This window comes from Haemorhous mexicanus, chromosome 22, assembly GCF_027477595.1.
Source record: "Haemorhous mexicanus isolate bHaeMex1 chromosome 22, bHaeMex1.pri, whole genome shotgun sequence".
NCBI lineage: Eukaryota > Metazoa > Chordata > Aves > Passeriformes > Fringillidae > Haemorhous > Haemorhous mexicanus.
The window spans coordinates 11,209,353-11,235,158 of NC_082362.1; the positions used below are offsets into that span (position 1 = coordinate 11,209,353).

Genomic DNA, 25,806 nt, shown 5'->3' on the forward strand with positions numbered 1-25,806 from the left:
CTGCTCGGCTGCCCTGGCCACACAGGAGCTGGGACAGGCAGTGCCAAGATTCTGCTGCATCGCCTCCTGTGAGCGCATGGGTTAAAGCAGCACTGGTCTGTGCCTCAGTTTACCATCAGGAACTACCATTTTGAGATAGCAAACCAAGGACATTTTGAGATTTAACTAAATGAGGTTTGAAGATAATGTGAACATTCAGCTCCCAGTGTAAAGTGCAAGCGTTTCTAGGCTGCCCCTGTGAAGGGGCACTGGGAGATGCACAGGGGAGCCCCCAGAGCTGCCGTCACACGGAGGTGATGGACACAAAGGATCCGAACCTTCTCCAACGCTGGAGAATCCAGATCTAAGGGACAAGGTCACTCACTAAAACAGAGCTGTCCCGGGAAGGGATTCCCGGGAAGGAACGCTCGGAAAGCACTACAGCGCCTGGTGCCTGCGGGAGGCCAGGGGCGATGGGGTGTACCCGCGGTGCCTCGTCTTCCCGGTGCTCGGTGACACCCGGCGTGCCCGATGTTGGCGTACCCGGTGCCACTGCTGCTGCTGCGCCCGGTGTTTTCCAGGTGCGCCTGAACTTCGTGGCCTACGGGCTGTGCCCGGTACTGCCGGTGCGTTCCCGGACAGTACCCGCTATTCCCGGTTCTCCCGGGGCTCCCCGGCCGCCCCTCAGGCGGGCGACCGCGCAGTGCATGCCGGAAGACGCGCGCGGCACGCCGGGACACGCACCCGGCTCCTCAGCCGCCCAAGATGGCGGCGGGCGGCCGTCCCCGCCCCCGGCCGCGCATGCGCAGCGCCGCGGCGGCCGCGCCGCTCCCGCCCTCCCTCCCGGCGGCCGCGGCGCCTCTGACAGCGCGGAGCGAGCGGAGCGTCCCCGAGAGCCGGGACCGCGCACCGGAATCCCCGCACCGGGACCGCCACCCCGCACCGGGACCCTGACGCCGCACCGGGACGCCGCGCCGGTGAGTAGGACAGGCGGGTGGCGCCGGACCCGCGCAGCACAGCGAGGCGGCGGCGCTGGCGGGGCTCGGTAAGGCCGGGACCCGCAGCCCCCCCGGCGCGCGGGTTGTCCCGGCCCGGGGCACGAGCGGCCGCCGCTTTCCTCTGCGCTCTCCCCCTCCTCTCCCGCTCCCCGCCCTCGCCCCGCTCCCCCCCCCCCTCTCCTCGCTCTCAAAATGGCGGCCGCGCCCGTTGGTGAGGAGGGACCGGGCGGGGCGGGGGGCGGCGGGGGGGCCGGCCCGGTGTCCTCCCCCCAGCTCGGTGTGGGGGGGCTCTGGGGGCCGGGGTGCGGCTCCCCGCGGATCCCGGCCCCGCTCCCGCGGTGACTCTGCAGGAAAACAGGGCCCGGTGGGAGCGGCGGGGCGGGCGCGGAGCCGCCGCCGGGCCCGTGTCCCCCCCCCCCCCCCCCCCCACCCCTCGGGCCGCGGCGCTCTGTCCGTGACTTAGCAAATACCGGGAGGAGGCGATGGGCCAGGGTAAATAGCGATAAAATAGCCTTCAGGGACGATGGGCCTGGTTTGTGCGCGGAGGGGACCCCGAGCATCCCTCCCCGGTTCCTGCCGGGGGTTTCCCCCTGTCACCCTCTCCCCGGGCAGGGCCGGGCGTCGGGCGATGGCCCAAATCGCCAGCGCGGCCGAGGCACCGAAAACAAGCCGAGAATTAATAATCCAGGGAAAGGAGTAGGTGTTGTTTCAGAATTTGTCTCGCATCCCCAGTTTTCCTGCAGTGCTCAGCAGGGCAGCAGCGATAGGAGGTGGCTCAGACCTTCAGAACCAGCTGCAGTAAAACGGGGGAGGGAGGTCTAATCTCTCCTTCTGGGGGTCATATCTCTGCCTGGATGGCTGCAGGTGCACAGGCTTCCCGTGAAAACCTTATAATATTGCTTAAATCCTGTATTAATTGCTGCTCCCGAGGTTTTGTTTCCGCAGGAGGTTATACGCAGGCAAGGCTTTTGATGGAAGTTGGGGGGTGGGAGTGGTGCCTCCTTTGAAAAGTTTGGGGTTTGTTCAGTTCTGTGGGCGTGAGATTTTTTCAATTTTTTTTTTTTTGTTTAAGGTGGATGCAATTAAACTTGACCTTTAATACCAATAATAATGTGACACCTTCCCTTTCTTTGCCATGGTATCACTCGAACCATTTCAATAGTGCTGCAGCAGTGGGCTTGGTTGGTGCAGGTCAAGTCCTTTCATAATGAATTGCCTACTAGGGGTGGGGGAAGGTTAATCTAAGCTATATTAAAAATCTTTAATAAACACCGTTTTAATATAATTAAATGTTTGGGTATATTGACCTGGCTAAATTATGTATTTTTGTGGTGATTCTTTTAAGTATATGTTCCTATGACAGTATTGTTCATGGCATTAGGAGGTGGTGGTTAAAGAACCTCCGTTCAGTAATGATCATTTTGTAAATGATTGTGCAGCATTTGGCTGGTTTTCGGGAGAGGGAGGGTCTGCTGTCAGAATGTTATTTGCCCTTAGAGTAATTTTGTTAAATAGGAAAATTATGTTGGGGAACTAAACAAAGAAAATATTTTTAAACTGTAAGATGCATTGCAAATATCCGGCTTGTTCTCGGGGATCTCGTTTTTGTGTGTTTCTGTTGCTGTTCCCATGTTTGTGGATGCTGTGAGCAGCCATTGAGCAGGGAAGAGACTGGGTGGAGTAAGGAGGCAAAGCTGCGAAATGGCTCGATTACCCTTTCAGAGCTTTTTTTTCCTCCCTTTGCCGGGGTGGAGGAATACTAATTGCCGTAACAATGAAGTCTCTTCTTTAGGGAAGAATCTAATGGTGCAGGAAGCTTCGGAAATGAAACAAATCTCACATTCTGAGACTGATTTTTCTGCAGGGTGGATTTTGATTTGTCTGGCAGTGAGAAGTGACCAGTCACTGTTGCAAAGCCGGATTTTTTTTGTCTGATAACCGCTTCAATTTATCCACTTACATACGCACTTGTTGAATTTATTTTATTTACACTTTAGATAAGAATTGCAGTTTTTGTGCTGGTGTTTTACACACAAGATTTTCTGGAATCTAGAGAAGCTTCTGTATTGTGGCTTCATGCTGTTATTTGTTCATGGAACTTCTTGGTTAGAGCGGATTATGGGTGGGCACGCAGAAAAAGACAATCCCTGGTTTCTCTGGTGACCACAGTGGAGTGACTGCTGTCAGTGTACAGACTGGATTGCATTGCCCTTCGCCATGGGCCAAGTTCCTGTAAAATAACATCTCAGGGTTGTGGGAGCCCTTTTGAGCGCTGTAGCTCTGTAAGAGCATTGCTGTCCCTCTTGGGTACTACTGCTTAAAGTTGTGTGGGAAAAGCCTTTGAACAAAGGATTTGGGGAGTACAATAGGGATTGGAAGAAGCACCTAGGAAGGGCTGCCTATGGAAGTGCTCTCCTGTTCCACGGGTGCCTCATGGCATTCCCATCTGATTTCAGTGCTGATTGGAGCAAGTACAGCATTGAACATGGATGGTTCTGAAGCGGGCTGAGTTTTTGCTTTTTCATGGGGGTCTCACAGAGATGGGCATACAAGAAGGAGACTGCTTCTCTTAGTATACCCAAAATTAAAATAAGGGGCAGTGGTTTCTGCATTATTTCTAGTTCATTCACTTGGAGTAGATGTTCCAGGATTCAGTGGCTGCATGAGCCAAGTGAGTCTAATGCGTATCCAGGCTAAGGCTAGTGAAGAGCCTATCAAAACACTTTCCATCTTAACAGCTTTGGTTGATTTTTGCCCTTGAAATGATGGCAGTCCCTTTTTCTACAGGAGTAACCTGTTCATTTGGGTTCTACAGAACCACAAGGCACCAACGGTTCCTTTCTGGCTGCACACAGGCTCTGTCTTGCCTGTCCTGCTGACCCCTGTGCTTGTCCTGGCTCCTGTGCTCCTCCCAGCCTGGGAGCTCAGGTTATGTCTTTGCTCTCAACTTGCTGTGGATGGGACAGCTCTAGAATCAACATCTGCTGACTGCCTTGTCCAGTACTGCAGCCTTGTGTTCCATGAAGAACTCCATAGCCCATGTCCATCATTAATTATAATGTATTTATGCTTCTTGTGGAGTATTCTGGGCAAAAAATAGCTGGACCCCTCTACCTCAGGGTAACTCAGGCATAGACTGCATATGTTTGTAAGTTTTTTTACAATCCTCTGTAGCTGCCCTGTATTCCTGAACTAGAGGGGTTGGAATTACCTAGTATAAAGGAGAATGACATTGGAGTAGTTTGGTTTAGGTCAGCTCTCTTCTACTTTGGTGAACTTCAGGCCCATTTTCTAAACTAAAGGCAAAGACTGGGAGAGCAGCTGAAGCATCCATGAAGTGGGCACCAAAATACTTGTCAGGCTGAAAATAAGACCCGTGTAGGCCTAAATTCAGGAAATCAAGAGGACAATAGAAATCCGTAATTATTATTAGTAGATAATAATTTCGTATTTCCTATAGGGTGCGGGGGAGTTTCCAGCCTCTAACATGTAATTTGTGATGGCAACTGAAGATCTTTCCCAAGGATCAGAGCCATGTGTGTTGATAGAATGGCACTGGGACTCTCCTGTGGGGTTTGTTGCAGAAAAGTCATTAAGTTATGCACTCCATACTTGCAGATCTGTCAGTCACGTTACAACTGGCTCCTCTTTCTCCCTTTTATAAGAGATTAGGTATCATTGGCAGGACAACCTGACTACTAAAAATGTATTGCACTGGTGAAGCCTTGCCTGGGTTCAGGAGCTTTCTCAGGAGCTACTTTATTACCTGACACGAGGGAAATAAGGCTCATAATGTGGCTTTTGAGGGTTTTATTCATGGGTGATCTTGCTTTATCTTTTGATCTGTCTGACAGAGTAGGCTACACTTTAAGTTTTTAAAAGTAGGCATTTACACTAAGATACAATCCTGACCTGTTTAAAATCAGTTTTCAAGTACATAAAGCTGTTTCCTCAGAATTCTTGCTCTGAATGCTGTCCATGCTAGGGGACTGTGAAGGGCTGTGCTTTGTTGGCAGGATGGTGCCACCACTGGGGTGTAGAGGTGTGGTGGGAGCTGTAGCTCTGTCACATCAGCTTAATGGTTGGGTTCTGAGCCTGGATTGGGTTAAATGTCTTGTTTTCATGTATTGCAAGTTGTTTTAGAACGAAACTTTTCTTCATTCCTACCATGTTCTAAGACCTGATGAACAGTACATATTAAAGGCCTTGGCGAGAACTAGGGTTTTGTCTGATGAGGAACAGAATTCCAGTTTTACCCTGGAGATGCCAGCTGCTGCGGGTTAGCCCAACAGATGTCTATAGCTAACCTGTATCTTATCCCAGTTGTTTAAAAAAGGGCCTTTTCCTCTCAGTTGAGGCAGGACCTGCATGAGGCAATGTTTGTCTCATTCATAATGTTTAAAGGCTTATTCTGTTTTCTATTTTTTTAACCTCCTCCTCTCTCCTTAAGGGATTAGATAGGTGTGACTTAGGCTCTTTTGCTTTTAGTTCACTGTCTTGGAAGCTACCTATCATTTCACTTCCTGCTAGCATCTACTGTTAGGAAATGTCAAAGAAAAATGTTATGTACGAAGTAAGTGTCTGCTGAACTCCATTTCCTTGTGACTATAAACATTCAATCCTCTCAAAACCAATGTTGTGCACAGTGTTGTCACACTGACCAGTACTAAGAGCACTGATGCATATATAACTATGTAAAAAAATCAACATTATTAATTCAAAGTACTTGCTAGTTAATACATTTGGAATTATTTTTGCCATTTCCTTCTTAATGGTCCTGCTTCTGATTGAGTTCTGCAGCTTGGCTTGACTGCTTGTGGACTTTGGATAAGGATTGTGATTAAATGAATGTAATAAATACATCGTTGTGGTTGTGATTTTGTTGATTCTGGAATCAAAACCTGATATATTTCACTAGTAACTGCTTGCTGCAGCCTTGAGAAGGTGTTTCCAGAGATGGGACCATCCATGGTTGAGGTTTGTTGGTGGTGCAGCAGCAGTGGCTGTCCTGTAATTTCCTTGGATCCGTTGTTAGGTAGGTTCCTGCTGAGGGAGTTGGTCGAAGGCTGTTCAGAGGCACCTCTTGTTCTGGGGCTGGTTGGTGACTCAGCTGTCACACCTCTTGTGAGGTAGGTGACAGGCTCTGTGGCGTGGTGCTGTACTGGTTTGCATCTGGGATAGCACAGGGGCATTCATGATTGAGATTATTTATACCTTGTCTCTTGTATCCATGTTAATTGTTCCCGTTGTGCTCCACAAACCTTAAGTTCCTTTGGTTTAATTAGACTGACAAGTGTTCCCCTCCCCACCTCCCCCCAAGATTGCCTCTGCCTTGTTTTTCTGCTTAATGCTAAAGCAAAGGTGTTACGTTTATCCCTCTTTAAGACTAAAGGAAAATCAGCTGGACACAGCTAGGCTGTTTGCTGCAGATAAATGACTATTTCTTCCATAATGAAGCAACACTGGCAGCTTGTCTTGTGCTGGGTTCACCTGCTTTTTGGGGTGAAGAAAGAGATTGGATAAACAATTTGGTTTGTTTAAATGCTCATGTCTTTGCAATCTATTAAGAGGATGATGTCATTAATGAGTGTCTATGTATTTTAAACAGATGGTGTCTGCTAAATCAGTAATGGTAGAAGTTTCTGGTTCCCTCACCTTCAGCTCTGTTGTAGAGGCAGGAGTGTAGTAGGTGAAGGTGGGTGATAAGAAAGATGAGACACCTTCTACCAAAACCCTGATTTCCTTATTTTTGGTACTAGTGTCATGAAAGGTTGAACACTGTACCCTGTAATAGAATAAGATGTTACAGATCCCAATTATGATGAGCTTTTTGGTTTTCTTTCCCCCCCTCTGGGCAAACAATTTTTGGTTGACAGGATTTGAAAATGGATAAATGACCAACAGTGTTCTCATGATTGAAGAGTGGAAATTCTGAGTTCTTGTTTGGATTTCTTTGTGGTTTATTTCTCCCCCGCTTCTAAAATATTAACATAGGTGTTCCTTTAAGTTTTCTTCTGGATATTTTTCTTTACAAATTTAATCAATTCGTGGTTGTTTTTGTTAATATCACATTGCCAGGATAACAGACAGTTTAATGATTGAATTATTTAAATTTGGTTATAGTCCTGTGACCTCTTTTATAATTATAAATCTGTTACTTAATTTTTCAAGCCAGAGAAGTATGGGAGGAAGAACTGAGAACAACAAAGTTCAAATCCAGTGCACGGCTGCTGACAGCCATATCTAAGTGCAGCACTCATCTCCTTGTGGTCTAGAATTGCTATCCCAAAATGTGTATGTGTTGTTTGACCTAGCAGCAATGATACTGAAAAATACCCTTCTGGAGTCATCCAGCTGACCCTGATGTGCTTTGCTCTGAGCAAGTCTTGAGTAGCAGCATGTAACATGGAGCCCGTAACAGTACCCCTACCTGCTGTCCTACTGCTCTCACAGCACCCTGAGCAGCAGAGTGGGGACTGCCCGGTCAGAAACCTTCTCACACATTTTAGAGCTTTATGTTCTACTGCAGCCTGCATTCTTCCTCTTATTGGTAGCTAAATTTACCTGCATTTTCACATAGAATTGAACAGGCAGGTTAGAAGGAGGATGGTTTCCCTTGTTTTCCACCAAAGCCAACACACAGACCTCAGGCTGGAGCTCTGACCTGGAGGAAGCTCAAAGGCTCTAAAATGAGATGATATAACAGTGCTCACTCAAGATGTTTCTCTTGAGAATTAATTGTATCATGCTTCTATCAGAATTGCAAAACTGAAGTGATACATAGCGAAAAAATGTCAAGATTGAATTAATTTAAAGTCTTCTTTAAAAAAAAAAATATTTCCCAAGCAAATTTGGCCCAGATTCCTCAAAGTCATTTAGTGTTGGTGCCTGGGAAGGTAACAAGGCCAGAAATGTGTTTTGTTGTTTTACAGTCCTAAAGGTGGGTAGTGACTGCCAGTGATGTGTTAAAAATTTAGCTTGAAATAATGTGGGAAAGCAGACGGGCATAGGAGTTGATTTCAGAATGCACAGGCATTTCTTTCAGCAGCATGCTGTGTGGAGCACCCAACTTGCCTCTGGTTTATAGCATCTTGATGACATTCTTTAGGTTTATTTTTCAGATGTAATTGCAACCTGCATTCCAAGTCTTTGGAACACAGGCACTATATCTGATCTGCTACAGATTGCTTTCTGGTTCCCCATGGATTTCGTGCTGAATTATTTTCAGAACTAAACTACTGTATCAGGTTTTTAGCAAAAGCTGTAAAAGTAGGTGAAATGGGGAAGAAAACAGGCATACAATTTTTCATGTTAAAAATATATTTCCTTTGATAAACCTGTAACTGAACTGAAACGGAAAATGTTTTTTATGTGTTATTATAAGCAGTGCACAGAATGCTGTACTCTGTGGATACTACATTGATGTATCAAACAAAGTGTTGACCTACAGGCATTTTGAGACTTCCCTTAATTGCAGAATAACAGGCTTACTAAACATATGAATTAAAAATAAGGCTCAGAGTTGTAATTCAGATCAGATTTGCTTCTTGTTTTGTTTTTCCCAAATCAGATAGCTGTTGGAGCTCACTTTGTCGTAATCCCTCAGCCAGCTTTACTGATGTAGGCTGAAAAGTGGAAAAAAGATTAACCCAGCTCATAAATGAGTAGCTTTCTCATATTCTCCCACTCATCCCTGCTGGCTTAGCAGGTGATGGATTCCAACATTTTCTAGGATAAAGTCTGTTTGCTGCACTAAGAGCAGCTGCTTGACTGTGCCTGGGTGATTCTACTGTGGATGAGCTTTCCTGCAGTAATGGAGGGCAGGATGGAAGCAGGAGAGGAACTGAATTATTTTACTTGTTACTGTTTTTCTTTCCTATCAACAGATAGAGACATATCTAGGAACCCTTTTCAGGTCCTGATAGTTATGCCTAGGAACCATGGATATTACTTCACTTCTATGGAATCTGGTTTTGAGTACATTGTGTAAAGAATTGTCCTATTCTGTGGCTGGAGTTTGATTGGGCAGCTTTTTGCTTATGCTTTTAAAGCAAAATCAGACCCATTAAAAATGAGTTTAAATTAAAAGGAAGTTTTCTTTTATACTTGGTAGAATTTAGCAACATAATCCAGAGGGGTACAAGAACAATTCATGTGGTCTAGTTCTTCCATAAGGACTGTAGCTCTGGTTGCCTGGGAATTACTCCCAAACAACCCCTTAAAGTTCTCTTGTTAATGTTATGAAACAGGATACACTGTCGAAGAACCTTGCAAGGACCTCCTGTGCCAGCCATGTAGCAAGAGACAATGCAGCAAGAGTTTCTCCTTTAGTAATGCACAAATGGATCCTTTCAGCTTTAAAGAACTGTGGAATTTAATTCTGATTATATCAATTCAGTTACTCTTTTTGGTGGCCTTTGGTTTTCATAAATGACTGGCCTTTCACTGGCATTGTAAAATTAGCTGAAGAGAGGGAGCTAACTGAAGTAGGATTTTGCGTATATTATCAACAAAGAACTAAATTCCAGGAGTTTTCTTTGAGGTAAAGAAGCCTTTTAAGAATGATAGAATGTGTTAGAGAAACCAGTTGAAAGTTGCTAGCATGTAGGTGGACACTTCAAAATGTTATTAGTTTTATTTGGGTTATTGACATCTTAAAGGATAAGATTTAAATTGGAACCTAAATGTGAGTAATAAAAAACTCTTAATTGATTTCACAGTGTAAACCCAGTTTTGTGTTCCTGATGCTGGTGATGGCTCATGTGTCTTTTTAACATGAAATGCTTTGTATTAGGTGTGCCTTAGCTGGCAGTCTGCAAAAGTGATGTCTGATTTTGTTTCCTTCAATAAATGTTCTTGGAGAATATAATTTCAAATGTTGTAATAATAATATGGAAAAAATGGTCTTGTAGCTGAGTTAACTAAAGTATTAGAATTCTGCAAAAATGTACAATTCCTAAAGCACAGCAGTGTTGAGCTAAGCTTTGTTGAGCTTTCAGAGCTGCACTCTGCTTGTCTGTTCTGTATCTGTGGATGCTTTAGCTCTGTAATTGATGCCGTGTATCTCTTGTAATTTTTAATATAATGAGCTACAGTTACATGTTTAGTGTACATAGCTTGTTTTTTGTGTCAAAGACTGTTTATGGAGCCTAAGCAACAGTCCTAAAAACTGCAGAAATTGAATTAATTTACTGTTAAGTTACTGGGGGAGCCATGGACATGTATTTGGGATATGCAGTACCATGAGGTTGCTGGACAGCAGCAGCAGAGTGAACCTGGAGTGGTGGTGCTGGTGTATGGAACAGTTTGCTGCTGCTGCCCGTGTCGTGAGCCAAGGAATGAAGCTGATTTTTGGTCTTCTTACATCTCACTGTGTCGCAGAGCACTGCCAGTGACAGGCACTGGCACAGCTGGGTTTGCTGTGCCTCGCTCCTGGGGCTCACTAAGGGTGAGAGGGATCAATTGGGGGTGACTTCTGTAACTTTTTCTGAACAGCAGAAATGGGCACTGTTAGTCAGTTGGGCCTTTTTAGGGGTTTGTTTGTGGTGTTGGTCCTTAAAAATGTTTTTGACACACTTGATGGGAGCAAACAAAGGCAGTGGAGAACCTTGAACCAAACTTACTGACAAAATCCTGTGGAAGATGCTGAAGTTTGTTGTGATGGTGGGATTTAGTAGCTAAGGATGCACTTCTGAAAATGGGGATTTGGAAGGGCTTAGGTATATAACCCAAATTGTAGTATTATTTAGCATCCAGTATACTCCGCTAAACAAAATCATAATCTCTGAAGAAATTTACTGACTAGATTTGATTTTTTTTTTTTTTTCTGTGTACAGAATGGACACTTTTAGGAATTTTAATTCCAGTAATTTTACTCTTGCTTGATGCTGTTTCTGGTAAATGAACAAGTATTTTCGTCATGTTGAGACTAAAATGCTGATGAATTAATTTGATTCCATAATCTGTTTCTCAGTTTCATTTGGAGAATACGTATAGAAAATACTTAAGTGTCTCCTGAAGCAAGTATGAGCACAGTCATTGAAATACCTACAAGCCAAGGTGTATCATTTGTTGGCATAACATACCATGAGCTGAGGGAAATCTCTTGCCTAAAACTGATTCTTTTTTCCCCACCTCATTGCTGTGACTGAGCGTGTAGCTATAGTGCTTGAATACCTCCTGTAGAGCTGTCTCAGCTAACAAATGGAGCTGAACTTGTTTCATTTTGTTGTTGGTGCATTTATGAATCATTTGCAGGTCTCTCATTAAGTTATTGTGAAGTTTTCTAGTAATCTAGGAAGCACTTGAACCACACTGATAGCCATCAGTGGAAGAGCACAGTGTTTGAAGCCAGGAAGCAGCCGCGGTCTGTTGAATCCTCTTTGTCACCCAGGGCAGAGGGTGTTCCTGTCCGTGCCAGGTCGGGCGCCCCGAGGGGCGTGTGCTGCCCAGGTGGCACCGGTGGGCAGAGCCAGGCCTCGGAGCCCCTGCGGTGGCAGTGAGCGTGTCCTCAGTGTGGTGAAGCTCAGGAATCTTTGAACCCCAGTTTAGGAAGAAGGGGGGCAGTGGTCAGACATGAAGGGTTGGAGGGTCCCTTTTTTTTTTTTTTTTTTTAACGTGAAGGTCAGAATAGCCTGCACTGTGCTGTTTTTACCTTCCCTTACAGGTAAGGGTTCTTCTGGGTTCTTCTGCTTTTCAGGTATTCCTGCTCAGTTTGTTGCTCTTCATCAATAACTCTCTGTGCTTTAGAAACTTATTCAGGGAAAAATTCTGGTCTGTGATGATTCTTGGCTGTCTCTTTTTAAATTAATTTATTTTTAAAAGTTATGCTTTAGTATGCCACTCTCGAGTCCTGCAGCACCAAAGGTGTACTGCTCTGATGTTTCTGCCAGTCCTGAGTATAAAAGCTGATCTGTAGCTGAGTGGAAAGGTGGGCAGTTGGGATGAGGTGCAGTTGCTTGCTGAGGATCTGCTGCTGTTACTGGAGCTGAGGAGTATGTTTTGTATAGGTAAGGAATAGTTTGTGTTGTTCTAGAAAACCACGCAGGTCCTGTGCTGCCAGGAGGAGAGAGAGGTGCCCATTGCATGTGTCGTACCTGTGCCAGCGACAGGACTTCCGCCAGCTCCCAATTTTAAGAGGCTTACAATGACACCCGATCTTGCTGAGAACACCTGTAGCCCTCTGTTACTGTCCTTACTCAGAGCTTTGCCACTTGATGCTTTTGTATATGCAGACTGTTGATAAGGAGTCAGATTTTAAGTTAGAAACTACAACTTGGAGGAGTGTGAGTATTAATAAAAGGCACATCCTGGTTATCACTAAATTAGTAGCTGTTGCTCCATGGGTGGCTAAGTTCAGTGTGCTTTTTCCTGTATTTAATAGTGGACAGAGTAAAATTCTGTGTGAAGACACCTTTTCCTTCAGAAGAGTATCTAACTGTGTCTTGACACTGCCTTAATATGATGATACAAAGTGACCATTTTGAGGCAAGATGTAATGGACAGCTGGCCGTTCTTTGTGGGTTGTTTTTGTTCCCCAGGGTTCCCCCAGAGCTCCAGCTGCCTCTCATGGCTGAACTATTTGAGGGTAACACAGTGGCGGCTGATAGGTGATGGAGGAGGACTGGTTAGTCTTGCTTTGCTAAAGCCTGTATGTCACAAAGTCTGCTCCAGCTGAAAAAAAGGTAGTTCACATAGTGGCAGAGGTGTGTAATTAATGGTGGTCTTCTTGGTTTTTTGGGTTTGGACACTTCTGCTTGAGTGGGTTCTTTGTGTGTGGGATTTTTGTTTGTTTTGGTTTTTTCTTTGTTTGCAATGGGCTTTGGTTGTTTTCCTTTTGTTTTTCTGGTTTTGTCTATGGAGGCAGTCCTAAAAATACTTCCCCTTGTATTCAGGGGACTTTGTAGGTAAAAGTCAGGAATGCTGAGCAGAGTGCTTGGAACAGACCCTTCTGGAGGAGCGAGATGCTGTAGATCAGTTGGTTGGTGGCTTTGGCTCAGCTGTAATTTGCTAATTGCAGGAGTAGTCGCTTTGCCATGTGGCTACTGGAATTTATCTAAGTACTAGGATCTGTTTCTCACTAACAATTTGGAATTAGATTGTGGAGCAGCCTAGGTGTTGGGAAGTGGATATGGGATATGGAAGAGCTTGGGGTTACTTAACATTTGACAGGGAAAATGCATTTCTAAATAGATGACATATGAAAGATGGCCTTACAAACACAGTTGCTGTTATTTGTAGACAAGTGCTATAATTGCATCTCCCAGATGCCACTACAACACAGATGAGATATTGGGATTTTTTTACTGGAGTCAGTACACTGGCACTGGATTTGCTAGGCATTCACTGCACAGTGGCAGTTCATAATACAAATCCCACCTTCAGGTTTTTCCTGTGGCAGGCCTGGAGGCAGATTTTGGACGTTTCTCTGTTTGCGTTGTGCTGCTGGCGCTGCGGCAGCGCTGCCGTGTGCTCGGAAGTGCCCGGTCCCGTTCCGCTGCCCCCGCCGTGCCCGAGCCCGTTCTGCGCCGGCTGTCCTGCGGCGCGCCCTCTGCGGGCGCCTCTCAGCACTGCAGGACCTTATTTCTGATGTTAACTGAATTTCCGTTAATTTGCATGTGGTACTCTGCTCTGTACTGAGCGCCGGATATCTCTTGAAACCCCGTTGTCTCTTTACCTGGCATGAATTGAGTTATGGGACAAGAGGAGGTGAAATGCTTGCTTCTGTTATCTGAAAGGATGAAGCCTATGCTGTTAGTTTTTGGCTGAATTGTTTCTGAAATAGCTATTGGGGAAGAGGTTAGACTAATTAAATGAGGCATCACCTGTTCAGAGTGTTCCTATTGTGACTGGCTTGCAGGCAGTATTACGGTGCGCAGCATTTAACGTGGAAGATGCACCAACAGGGTGGAAACAAGCAACGTGCTGCCTAAGCTCATTTTGAAGCAGACAGCAGGGCCTAGATAGGTTTAGAAAGAAGCCTCTGATCCCCTGTGATGAATAAGTAGCCATTAATGATACAAGCTTAGTATTTTCCTTACTTTTTTCATAGCAGGCTATTGTTTAGAGGAGGCTCCTTACTGAAATAGTTATTGAGCAGTGATACTGAAGTCAGTGTACCTGTGTGTCTAGGGAGGGGCAGAGGCGAGGCAGTGGGAGCGCGCAGTCCTTTAGCAGTCGATAGAAAGTTAGCAAACCCACCTGCTGTCTCAGCCTCTGTGCATTGCCTCAGCTTATCTCCGTGCTGAAGGCTGGTTGGTTTGTCAGACTTGCTGAGCAGCCTGAGTGGATGATGAGTTCTGTACAGAACATGCCAGGTGTGCAAGAAGTGCCATTTCAGCACTTCCCGTGGTCATGGTGCTCACAAGGTCCCTGCAGTGCAGAAAGCAAGGGCAGCGTGGGTTTGGTGATGTCACTGTGGCAGAGGTTGAAGCTGCCCAGTTGGAGCAGGTTGTGCACTGAGAATGCTGCAGTTCATGTTTCTGAATCAAAGGATACTAACAAGTCTGTGTTTTGGAAAAGCACAGCTCCACTGGCTTCAGCTGCCTTGAGCGTGTCAGGTTTCAGCTGTACCCCGAATTGGCTGGCCTTGCCAGAGGTGTTGTGACCACTCTGCTGCCTGAGCCCAACTGCAGTCATGGGCCTGTGGCAGCTCTTCCCATGGTGATGGTGCCACTCTAATCAGATTGGAGGAGTGTTTAAAAATTTGCTTTGCCCTAAACGTGAGTGAGATGAAGTATTAACTTCAGGTAAACAAAGAAGACAAGTATTGTCTCTTATTCAAAGGTTCTTCGAAACTCTCTCAGGTGGTGGTACTGGAGTGGGAAAAGTCATTTGTGTGCTGCAGTTGTGTAGCACTGTAGCTGCAAGGGCCCCATGCCCCATGGGGTAGAGCCAGAGTCTTTAAAGATGCTGTTTGGATAAATCTAAGAATGCTACCTGAGGAATGCTTGTTTCAAGGAAACAAATGATGTCTCTTTCTTCTCCTTGTAGATGGATTGAATCTTCTGTGTTGAATGCCTCTGGATTTCCTGCTGGGTTTCACATCTGAGCAAATACTTGTGATTTAAGCCACTGTGGCAGACTGAATTGTGGATCCTGGGTTCCCAAGACTTTAGCTCTTGAGGAGAAGCCACTGCTTGATCACGTTAACCTGACATCTCGGCCACGATGGTGCTGTCACAAAGGCAACGAGATGAACTGTAAGGGATCATTGTTTTTAAGTTTGTGTTGCATTTTCATTACACTTCAATTATTAGCATTTGTTTCAAAATAGATTTTAGAGTGTCTCTGTTCACATGCCCTTTAAATACTGTGTATTGTGGTTTGGATCTCTCTTTATTTTTGCTAGAACTGATGGTATTTGAATCTGCAATTGGGAAATGATGAAAATATCATTTCAAAGTTACTGATGGCATAAAAAATGGATTCTTCAATTTGCAGTAAGCACATTGCAATATAAGCTGCAATCTGTGAATTCTTCATTTATCTTGAGTAAATTCTGGAAATTTTTTGCTATTTGACTTTGTAACGTAGACAAGGATCTGATCAGAATGCAGTGTGTTGTGATGACAGTATTTCTCTGAGTCCTTAAATTGTATTTAAAATGTTGTTTTGTAGAAATCGAGCGATAGCAGATTACCTCCGTTCCAATGGCTATGAGGAGGCATACTCGGTTTTTAAAAAGGAAGCTGAATTAGATGTGGTGAGTTCAATCAAGATTCATCTGATTTTTAGTTTAGAAGTCAGTTTTGTGGCATTTGCATCTGTTCTGAACCTGTGTGTTGCCTACCTGTTAGCTCAGACAGTTTCAGAAGTGGAGGTGATGAGCTCACACAGCTTATTGCCTTACCAGAAAAGGGAAAAATCATCACTGGGTGAGTTGACCATTTCTGAGCAAATGGTTTTACAACCAGCTTTGAAATGGTCTGAGACTGTGCAACTTTGGAGACTGACTTCACTGGGCATCTTTGAGAAACAGGAAGACAAAACTGGGTTGCTTTTGTCCTCTGCTTTATCATACGGAGCCAATGTTGGGAAATCCTTTTGAGATTTGAGTTGGATCAGGAGTTAAGTCATTGCCTGAGTCTGTTGCATACCTCTTGGGTGACCATGTAGTAGGAGGGCAGGCTGAAACAGTTCATAGAGATTCATCATCCAATAAGGCCAGGTTGGACAGGGCTTGGAGCAGCCTGGTCTATTGGAAGGTGTTCCCCCCCAGCAGGGGGGGGTGGAGCAAAGTGAGATTCGAGGTCCCTTCCAACCCAAACCAGTCTTTGGTTCTGTGACTGTGTGATTGGCTCTGTTTGCTTGGACTATACAGGTGCCAATGACTCAGACCAGTCATTTCTTGCAACTTCATTCTGTTGATTTGCCTTTGTCACAGATAGTTTGGTATAAGTTTTAACTTTGTCACCTATTAGCATAGGAGGTGTGCATTTCATATGGCTACAGCTGGATAGTGGTAAACTTCTGTGTGCTGGATAAATCCTTGCCTTTTCTTTGTTACATATCTTGCATTGTTCTTTTTCCAAAATGCTTGAAGTTTGACTTATTTATTCAATACTAGTTGCAAATTGGAGAAATTAAGTAGAAATGACAAATTGAAATACGATACTTATAATTGAAAATCCTAATATCATTTCCCTATCTGCCTTATCTATCAACCTAATTTAGTCTCCTCTTCCCAAAGCTTAGGAAAGCAATTTAAATAGGTTAGATGGTCCTGAGGGAAAGAGAAAACACAGTTGCTAAAAGTTTCACTACTTCTATGCAAGAAAATCTGAATTGGAGTGGCCTATACTAAAGCGGAAAGAAAAGGTAAAGGCTGAAATTATTTGAGTAAATTGGAAGGATAGATGTGTAGCTCTACAAAGAGAGATTTAATTTTTGTATGGATTATTCATGCAAATAACTCCAGCTTTCACAAGTGCCCCCCTATAGTAGTAGATTAACATTTGTCTCTGGCCAAGGTAGCGAGTCCTCAGAGCTTTTATCTGCTGTGGAGTAAGTCTTGGCGTGTTTATTTTCTGATATCTGTTATTCATCTCATTTAGGATTATTGTAGCATGAGACTGTAATTTTGTAAATGGAGAGGAAGTGCAGCACTTAGTTACTTCTGTGTCTCTCATGTTTGTTTTTCTGTGTTGCTTTTCCTCCCCTTTCTTTAAATGCCTCTTCTCAGAATGAAGAGTTAGATAAGAAGTACGCTGGACTTCTGGAAAAGAAATGGACATCTGTTATAAGATTACAAAAGAAGGTAAGTAGAGATGTGCTGGATATACACATATAAAAAGTGAGCCCAGAAAGCATTCAGCACTGAACGTGCATGTGCAGTCCTGAAGCTGGAGGGGCAAGAAGTGCCTTGAGGCAGTCGGTGAGCTGGGCGATGGAATCGCTGTGTGCAGAGGGTCAGGCTGGTCTGGAACGGAGGAAAAATCAGTGCTGCCTGTTGTCTTTGGCCATGGCCCTAGAGGGAAGGAGCCATTAGCTCCAGTGCGTTCCAGTGGGGGATTGTGCTGCAGGTGGAGAGTACAAAACTCCTTTTAGTCATGCTTCAATGGCTCAAGAGTGTATTAAAGGCAAAAATAACCCTAAAATCAGTGTGTTAACAATGAAGTCCTATCTCTTGTGCAGGTTAATACAGCAAGGGTTTATTAGCCCTCCAGTGTTTCTGTTGCTGGTTAATGTGTGTGCTGAATTCCTGCAGCAGTAGCATTCCTTTTTGTTAGCACAACCTTCTTTGGTAGTTTGGCACAGTAGTAATTCAGATGTATTTGTACAGTGTGTGAGTAAAGGGGATTTTGTAGAACTTTTTTTTCCTGTGAAAATATTTTGGAATTTGAAAAGAATAAATGATTAATGATTAAATTATTAAGAATTTATTATAAATTATTAAAGAATAAGCTATAAATTATTAATTTAGGTTTAATTTTTAAAACCAGGGCTACTGAATGTTGGTTATCAGTTTCGGTCCATGCAATCTTTGCTTTGCTGTGAGTTTTGGAGTCAGTTGTTATTTGGATTACTGACGAAGAAGGTCAATTAGATCTTGTATAAAACTGGAAATGAAAGGTCTCTTTAAAATTCTTACACTTAGGTAATGGAATTAGAATCGAAGCTGAATGAAGCTAAGGAAGAATTTACATCAGGTGGACCTCTTGGTCAGAAACGAGACCCTAAAGAGTGGATTCCTCGTCCTCCAGAGAAGTATGCACTGAGTGGGCACAGGAGTCCTGTCACTCGAGTCATTTTCCATCCAGTGTTCAGTGTTATGGTCTCTGCTTCAGAGGATGCCACAATAAAGGTATGTGTATGCTCCAGACAATTGCCTGTGGAATAGGTGACATCAGTACAGTGAAACTTGTTCTCCTGCTGGGCTTATAATGCTTAAACTTAGCTGAAAATAGTTTTCAAAATGCATGAATTCAGTTAATTTATAAGTAACAAAATCACATAAAAAGAAATTTATTTTTCTCTACTGTTAAGCTTTTTAGGGCTGTCTCTTGCTTGATTAATTATTGAACAAGGTGCCAGACTGGCCTGCAGAGTGCAAATGTGAGGCTGGAGAATACAAAGAATAATGGGCTGCTGCTAACAGGTTGTCTGTTCCCTTGTCAGGTGTGGGATTATGAGACAGGAGACTTTGAGAGAACCCTGAAGGGGCACACAGACTCTGTGCAAGATATTTCCTTTGACCACACTGGCAAACTCTTGGCCTCCTGTTCAGCTGATATGACCATTAAGCTATGGGATTTCCAGGGCTTTGAGTGCATCAGAACTATGCATGGTAAGGTATTAAGGGATTGATTTAGCAGTCTGTAAAGTGAAGAGTTTGTTTTTTTTTTTTTTTTTTTTTTAATCCAGGAAAACTGCTGATGTGGAAAGGGGTTATAAACCAGAGTATTTTCCAAAAGAAAAAGGGCAGATATAGTTTGTATTCTGTAAATAGGGGATACATGCAGTGTTTATGGAATGAAATAGCATCTTAAATCTACTATGCATGATGGTGTAGGAAGCATCTCATAATGATAGTGAAATAAAATGACAGTTAGAGGAATTTTAGCTTTAAATATTAAATGCTTGCTAGACAGTAAAGCTGCCTTCAAATCAGTGAAAGATTCCTTCCTTCAGCCCCCAGTTCCTGATGCAGGGCTCCAGGAAGGGAGGAATCAGTGCCAGATGAGTTATGGCTGCTCCATGCAGGGTTTGGCTGCATGTGTTTGATCACACAGGAATGTTCCCTTTGCACTGGGTTTGAAAGCCATAGGAAAAATGAAAAAGTACAACACCCACAGCTATAAGATTCTAATATTGACAGCAAATGGGTTTTATAGTCTTATGTAAGAGCTTTTTTCTTGCTTTTAGGATCATCTTTTAGAAAGGGCAAGTAGAAATAGAGAATGTTTGAGACTTAAAAAGAAAACCATCCACCCGTAGGTATATGCCAGTAAACAAAAAGCACCTTTAAGGATGCTCAGTGTCTGGACTGTGTGGGTTCTAAAAGTATGGATGATTATTTCATAAAACCTTAAGTTTACATGTAAAGATTATTCAATAAAGCATACTCTGCCAGTGTAGCTACTTGACCAAGATTTTAAAAAAAAGGCAAGTCCTGTGTGCTCTGTGAAAACTCTGCCAGTGCCACTTAATAAAGGCTTTATTTTGTTTTTAGGTCATGATCATAATGTTTCTTCGGTAGCCATCATGCCCAACGGAGATCATATAGTTTCTGCCTCAAGGGATAAAACTATCAAAATGTGGGAAGTCCAGACAGGGTAAGTGCACTTGTGAGCAAACAGCACCAGAACAAAAGCGAGGAGAAACCACTGTGTGTAGAAATGGGACACAGGAATCTGAATGTCCGCAGGCACTCTTTGAATTGAGAAATGATGTTCTGCCGTTTAGAATAATTCACTGAAAGATTCTGCCCCAGTCATTAGGCAGAGGGGTTTAGATGTTAATACTGACTAATTAAAGCTAACTGGCTTTGTCTTTCTGGAAGCTATGAGGGCAGATCTCTAGCTCGTGACCAGTTAGGAAAATAAATTCACTGGTTAACTGTGAGTTTAAAGGGAGTATATGTTACCTTTTTTGACACAGATCAAGGTGTCGCCTGATTTTTGTTTTGTCTTCTTGCTTGTTTCATTTATCAGTTGTGTCTCTAACAACGTAAATGCCCTGTAAATCTCCACTTTTTCTAAAAATACTTGTTTAGTGCAAGTAGTCATGTCAACTTAATTTTCCCCCAAGTTTCCTGATTTTTGCCTTAACAAGTTTTAGCTAGCTCCTAGCTGTCACTGCTTTCTCATGTCAGCATCCTTTCCACAAACTCCTTATGGCGTGCTCCATCACCTGCCTGAATGAACATGTGTGCACTAACATATTTTAGCTTAACCACTGAGTAGGTGAGGTGTCCTCAGATTTCCAAGGCCCGTGCAGGGATGGTTGCGCCGGCGGTTGAGTGATGCTGTGTTTTTTGCACAGTTACTGCGTGAAGACTTTCACGGGGCACAGAGAATGGGTGCGCATGGTGCGGCCCAACCAGGACGGCACCTTGATTGCCAGCTGCTCCAACGACCAGACGGTGCGCGTGTGGGTGGTAGCGACAAAGGAATGCAAAGCTGAGCTCCGAGAGCACGAGCATGTGGTAGAGTGCATTTCCTGGGCTCCCGAGAGCTCCTACTCCACCATATCAGAAGCTACAGGATCAGAGGTAACATTCCTGGGCTGTTACACAAGCACGCACAGGGAGATCTTTGTCCCTGGTCTGTGTAGCACTGACAGCCACTGAGCTTTGGGCTCAAAGGGCCTGGCAGGTACAGCAGCTGTATGAGTACTTTTGTCTGAGTATCTTGGTGTGCAGCTAAGCCCTGTCTTGGCTTCCCAGGATCCAGCTTTTGTGTTTAGGACCTATCCTTGCACTAGTGAAAGTGAACTTCAGGGAGATGATCTGTTCAGGGAGGCGTGAGAGTGGAACCGCTGTCCTGTACTGCCGCAGAGAAATGTGTAAAGCAGCTTCTCTGGCAGAATGTGAAGATTATAAGGATACTTATCAATTGGAAGGTAGAGAGGGGAAGGAGCCAGTCAGGAATGCAGAATGAAGCTGCCTTGGGTGCAGTGTGCCCTGTGCTGGAGTCAAGCACCGATTGCTGTGATTTACTATAGAGCTACTGATGGGAGAAAGCATTCCTTAAGTAAAATGAATCCCAGTTTGCGTGATCACTGATACCCCTTGTAGTGAGCCTCAGGAAGGGCTAAAGGCCAGAAGAAATTTTCTTTCTAAGGACGTTAAAATGTAGAAAAAAGGAAATAGAAATAAGCTCCGGTTTCTAGTCATGCCCCCCGCCGAGCATTGCTGTTTTGCCCTCTGCCTCCAAGGGCCATGGACACCCCACGGGAAAAGTAGCCACACTGAACCCAGGAACTTAACCTGTAAAAGCCATCACTAGTTATTTCAGTCAAATTTTACTTGAATCGCTTGAAGATCCCTATAATCTTTTGATTATAAGTAATTAAAACGAAAGTCCGTGTGTCCTCCTTGTGGCCGTGTGGGCTCTGCAGTGGTGCCTCCCCTGCCCCCTGCTGGTGGGATCGGGCACAGCCCGCAGGGAAGCACCTTCCCTGCACACCTGGGGCAGGTGAGAGCTCGGCCAGTGGTCACACCCGTGCATGGACACACAGAAACCACTTCACAGTAGGAAGTTTTCAGAAGTTCTTAACCCTGCTTCATTACATTTTATGAAAAATGTGAACACAAAGATTTGTGTGAGCTGCATCCTTGTCCCGAGATGTGGCACTTGAGCTGTGTCTGCTGTTAACAGAGGATGTCTTGCAGTAAGCAAGTGTGTATTCAAAGTGTTACTTGGCTTGTGGAATCAGCAGGACAAACAACCATTTCTTTTGACAGATTGTGTAATTCTCCTAGCATTAGTACCAGTGCCTGCGACCCAGCTTTTTCAGTGTGGGTTTACTTGCTGTAAGCTGTTGTATGATCTGATTTTGGTACTAAACAATATCATTGGGAAGGGATCTGCTTCATTCCTCCTCTTGCTGCTTCCATCGTATGCGTACTATAACTTCAAACATAATTTTCTGTAGACTAAGAAGAGTGGCAAGCCTGGGCCTTTTCTGCTGTCTGGATCCAGAGACAAGACCATTAAGATGTGGGACATTAGCACTGGCATGTGCCTTATGACACTTGTAAGTCCATTGGTGTTTTTTCTGGCAGTCCTAGCTGCATATGTACAACCAGTTTTAATGAAATGTGTTTCCTGCATGTCATGTTTTCCAGAGAAGCCAGAGTTACAATAATGCAAATGCTGGAAATACAGTTTTAATGGCTTCTATGGTTCAGATCTTGTTTTTGCTAAGAAATACTGACAATCTCCAAAATCATAGTGTGAATGCAGTGCTGTGGTGTAGGTTCTGTTATGAGTAGCTTGGTTTGTTTACAGAAATGCTGGTAATGATCTGAATTGTGTCTTCTGTGAAGTATCCTGTCGTGGCCACGTGTGGGACTTCCCATGGGCCATAGCCTGCTGTTCCCAGCTCAGATTCTGGCTGGACTGGGCGGTGGTGCTGGGGGTGGAGAGCAGAACTGGTGCAGATCACATGAGGACTGCTGTTTGTTTGCCTTCAAGTACAGGAACTTGCATTGTTGGGAGGACTGATAGAGGTGTAATAATAGAAGCTGGAGATAAGCTGTGAGTTCCGAGAGGTCTCAGGAGCTTGGTGCTGTCCTTGTGGGGCCAGGCAGGGGTCCCTCAGTGTGCCGTAGTGTGAGGTGTGGGACGCTCAGCTCTCAGCCTGCTCACTGATCTCTCCTTGTGCACAAGGTGGGCCATGATAACTGGGTACGTGGCGTCCTGTTCCATTCTGGGGGAAAGTTTATTTTGAGCTGTGCTGATGACAAGACTCTCCGTGTCTGGGACTTCAAGAACAAGCGATGCATGAAAACCCTCAACGCGCACGAACACTTTGTTACCTCTTTGGGTATGTATTGCTCCCTGTGCCAGAGCTGCTGCTTCCCCGCTGGCTGCAGCTGAGGACCAGGCTGGCATTCACCTTGGGGCCCTAGTGGCACCTTGTGCTCTCTGTGTAGAAGAAACGAGCTAGCAATTAACTCCAGTTTCTAGTCAAACCCCCCACCCATGTGAATTGTAGAGTTTGGAGTGTGCTGGAGTTTTCCACTTCTGCTGCCAGTGTTGCTCATGGATGAGAATGTTAACTGACAGGGAGTTCTGGAACCTGTCACCAGAGCGTGCTGGCGTGTGGGGAGGGTTCTAGTGTCAGTGCTTGCCCAGCAAAAGGAAAAGTAGGTTGTGCACAACAGTCAGAAAAGAGTTACTTTGAATTCCTGGACGTTCCTGATTTGTGTTACCAGATCTTGGTAACAGCATGAGAGAATTTGGCTACAGAAGTACAGCTGGGAGCTTTGGAATTTAGCCTTTGAGCTGGTAGAATTGTTTTGGAAAAGCAGTGCCATTCAGTGAGAGTAGGAAATGCCAAAGTTCTGGGTTCACTGGTAACGTGAGCTTTTGTCTCCTGGCAGATTTCCACAAGACAGCCCCGTACGTGGTGACTGGGAGTGTAGATCAAACAGTAAAAGTGTGGGAGTGCCGCTGATGGAGTTCACAGTGACCCCTTTTCCTCTGGATGCACTCAGATACCATGGTTACCCATTGAGCTCTGTTTAAATAAATATTGTCCTTTCATGTAAATTATTCTGGATGTAGATTGAGCTTATTAAATGTTACACACAAAGTATTCATGCATGGTGAATCCAAATTGTATACTGTAAATTTACATACGTTGTCTAGAAGTACCATAGGTTTAAGAACATGGGCTGGCATTGGTCACATCAGACCTGAGAAGGCAGAAGTGGGATGATTGGAATAGGGCACTTAACTGAATAGTTGACAGTGTCGTTATGTCGGATAATTATACCTGTTTTTCTTTCTGCTGTCTGTTGGTGCCTGAATTGGTGACCTCATTTGGGAAAAGTTTTGTAGGGCTCTTTCAGAAATGTGTATCTATGTAACATCACTTAAGTGTGCTTAATAAATCTTCTCTAAGAATACTAGATAATAAGGCTGCAATTCAGAATCTTCTGAACCTTATATGTAATTAATGGAAATTAATTAAACTCTGGAATATTTGTCATGAAACATTTGCCAAATCAACAGAAAACATTTGTTTTGGCCTCCTATCACACAAGGGTTGGTATATTTATAGAACTGACTGTAAACCTGAAATAAGACAACAAATCTTAGTCGCAGCTGATGTGATAAATGTATTTATTTTTTATTTGGTCATTCAATGGTTAAGCTGTGCTGTTAAACTAAGTTTAAATGGTTTTTTGTTTGGTTTTTTTTTTATGCTAGACGAACTTCCAGGAGGAGTTGTCCATCCCACTAGAGTTTAGTGATCCAGTTTCCAGTAGAGCTTCCTCTCCCAAATGACTGCCATGGTCCAACTTGCTGTTTGCTTTCCATGTTTGTTAGAGATGTGCAATTCCTATTTACACAGCAGGATCAAAGGACACTTCCCTCATTCACTGGCAGGAAATTGGGGTATACTAAAGTTTTTTTGGTTTCCTTAGTGCCTCCTTGGACAATGAGGTGATCCTCACCTTGGCAGTGTGGCTCCAGTTGAAACATCCTGGGGTTTGCAAGTGGAGAAAAACCTTGGGCTGCAGCATTGAAATGCTTTAAAGGAAGCACTAAGTATCTTGAGACTCAGTTGACAATGGCAGGTCAGATCCATGCAGGCTTCTAAAAGAAAGATGCCATGAACAAAGCCCACACCCATCTGTGGTAATGATAATAAACATTAAAACCAAACCCAAATCCTATCAGCAAAACCAGCCCAGCTCAGTTATTAGTATTTATGTTGTTTGGTGTACACAATTTTTAATTTGCATATCCCTAAAGTTACATATTTTGATCTGAAATGAATGAAAATATTATAAATTAATATTTTAATCAGCATTTTTGTGACAGATTCCATTGCAGATAACCAAGAATTACAATACTTATCAAACTAACCAGGTGTTTTTAAAAATCAACTTTAAAATTGACAATACAATGAAGTACCAGGCTGATGTTTTAACAGGTGAATTTGTGCTTTATTTTATTCCTTTGGTTTAATCCATGGCTTTTAAAATGTCCCTTTAAATGCCCCTGAGAGTCCCTGACCAGCATTGGGTGGGCTGGAGGGCGAGCACACTGCGCTGGTGAGGGGGAAACTTCCACAGTCAGCCCAGAAGGACCCTTTGTTCTGTGGGGGGAGCTGGATGGGGTCTGGGATCCTCTGGGAAGTGGTGGAGAAAGTGGCGTTCTGATGTGGGGGTTTTCAGAGCCAGTTTAAGATCCAGGCTAATCTCTTAAATCCAGTGGTTTCTGTCATTCTCAGTGTGTGTTGCTGCATAAGCATGCACGAATAAAGTCTGTTTTGTTCGTTAGCTGCTTGGACTGGAAAAACTTGCTGCTTTTTGTCCTGTTGGAGAATTCCAGATACACAGATAGTGCATCTTAAATCCCTCCGTGCATCTGCAACTGTAAAGTAATAACATCTGTTTAATTCCTGGTAGGACCTAGAAACTTTATTTAAGTCTAAAGTAAACCACCCTCATGTACATAACTCAAAACCTGAATGAGAAATTAAAGGTACCTGTGATGTGGAAGTTGTCTACTGCATTTTTTCCCTGCAGCAAAGACGCATTTACCAGGCCACCCGGCCCCAGTGCTGGCAGCAGTGTCACTGCTGTGTGAGACTCAACACTGCTCCTGTGCAGAGTGAGCCTTCTGGGGCAGCAGGGAATCATCTC

General features: G+C 44.2%; 1 protein-coding gene across 1 annotated transcript; it reads left to right on the forward strand.

The window, feature by feature from the left end:
- Nucleotides 1–803: 803 nt before the first annotated feature.
- PAFAH1B1 (platelet activating factor acetylhydrolase 1b regulatory subunit 1) lies at nucleotides 804–25,440 on the forward strand. The gene is made up of 11 exons (XM_059865874.1): nucleotides 804–956; nucleotides 14,970–15,178; nucleotides 15,597–15,681; nucleotides 17,161–17,235; nucleotides 18,076–18,282; nucleotides 18,597–18,765; nucleotides 19,651–19,753; nucleotides 20,463–20,691; nucleotides 22,077–22,178; nucleotides 22,814–22,970; nucleotides 23,530–25,440. The coding sequence occupies exons 2-11, from the start codon at nucleotides 15,147–15,149 to the stop codon at nucleotides 23,601–23,603; spliced, it is 1,233 nt and encodes a 410-aa protein (XP_059721857.1). The 5' UTR covers nucleotides 804–956; nucleotides 14,970–15,146; the 3' UTR covers nucleotides 23,604–25,440.
- Nucleotides 25,441–25,806: the final 366 nt, after the last annotated feature.

Bases quoted from the DNA above. Each gene is read 5' to 3' on its own strand.
- PAFAH1B1 (XM_059865874.1), top strand. From the start codon at position 15,147: ATGGTGCTGTCACAAAGGCAACGAGATGAACT. The intron at 22,179-22,813 runs GTAAGTCCATTG...CTTGTGCACAAG, and splicing joins GCATGTGCCTTATGACACTT to GTGGGCCATGATAACTGGGT. The intron at 22,971-23,529 runs GTATGTATTGCT...GTCTCCTGGCAG, and splicing joins ACACTTTGTTACCTCTTTGG to ATTTCCACAAGACAGCCCCG.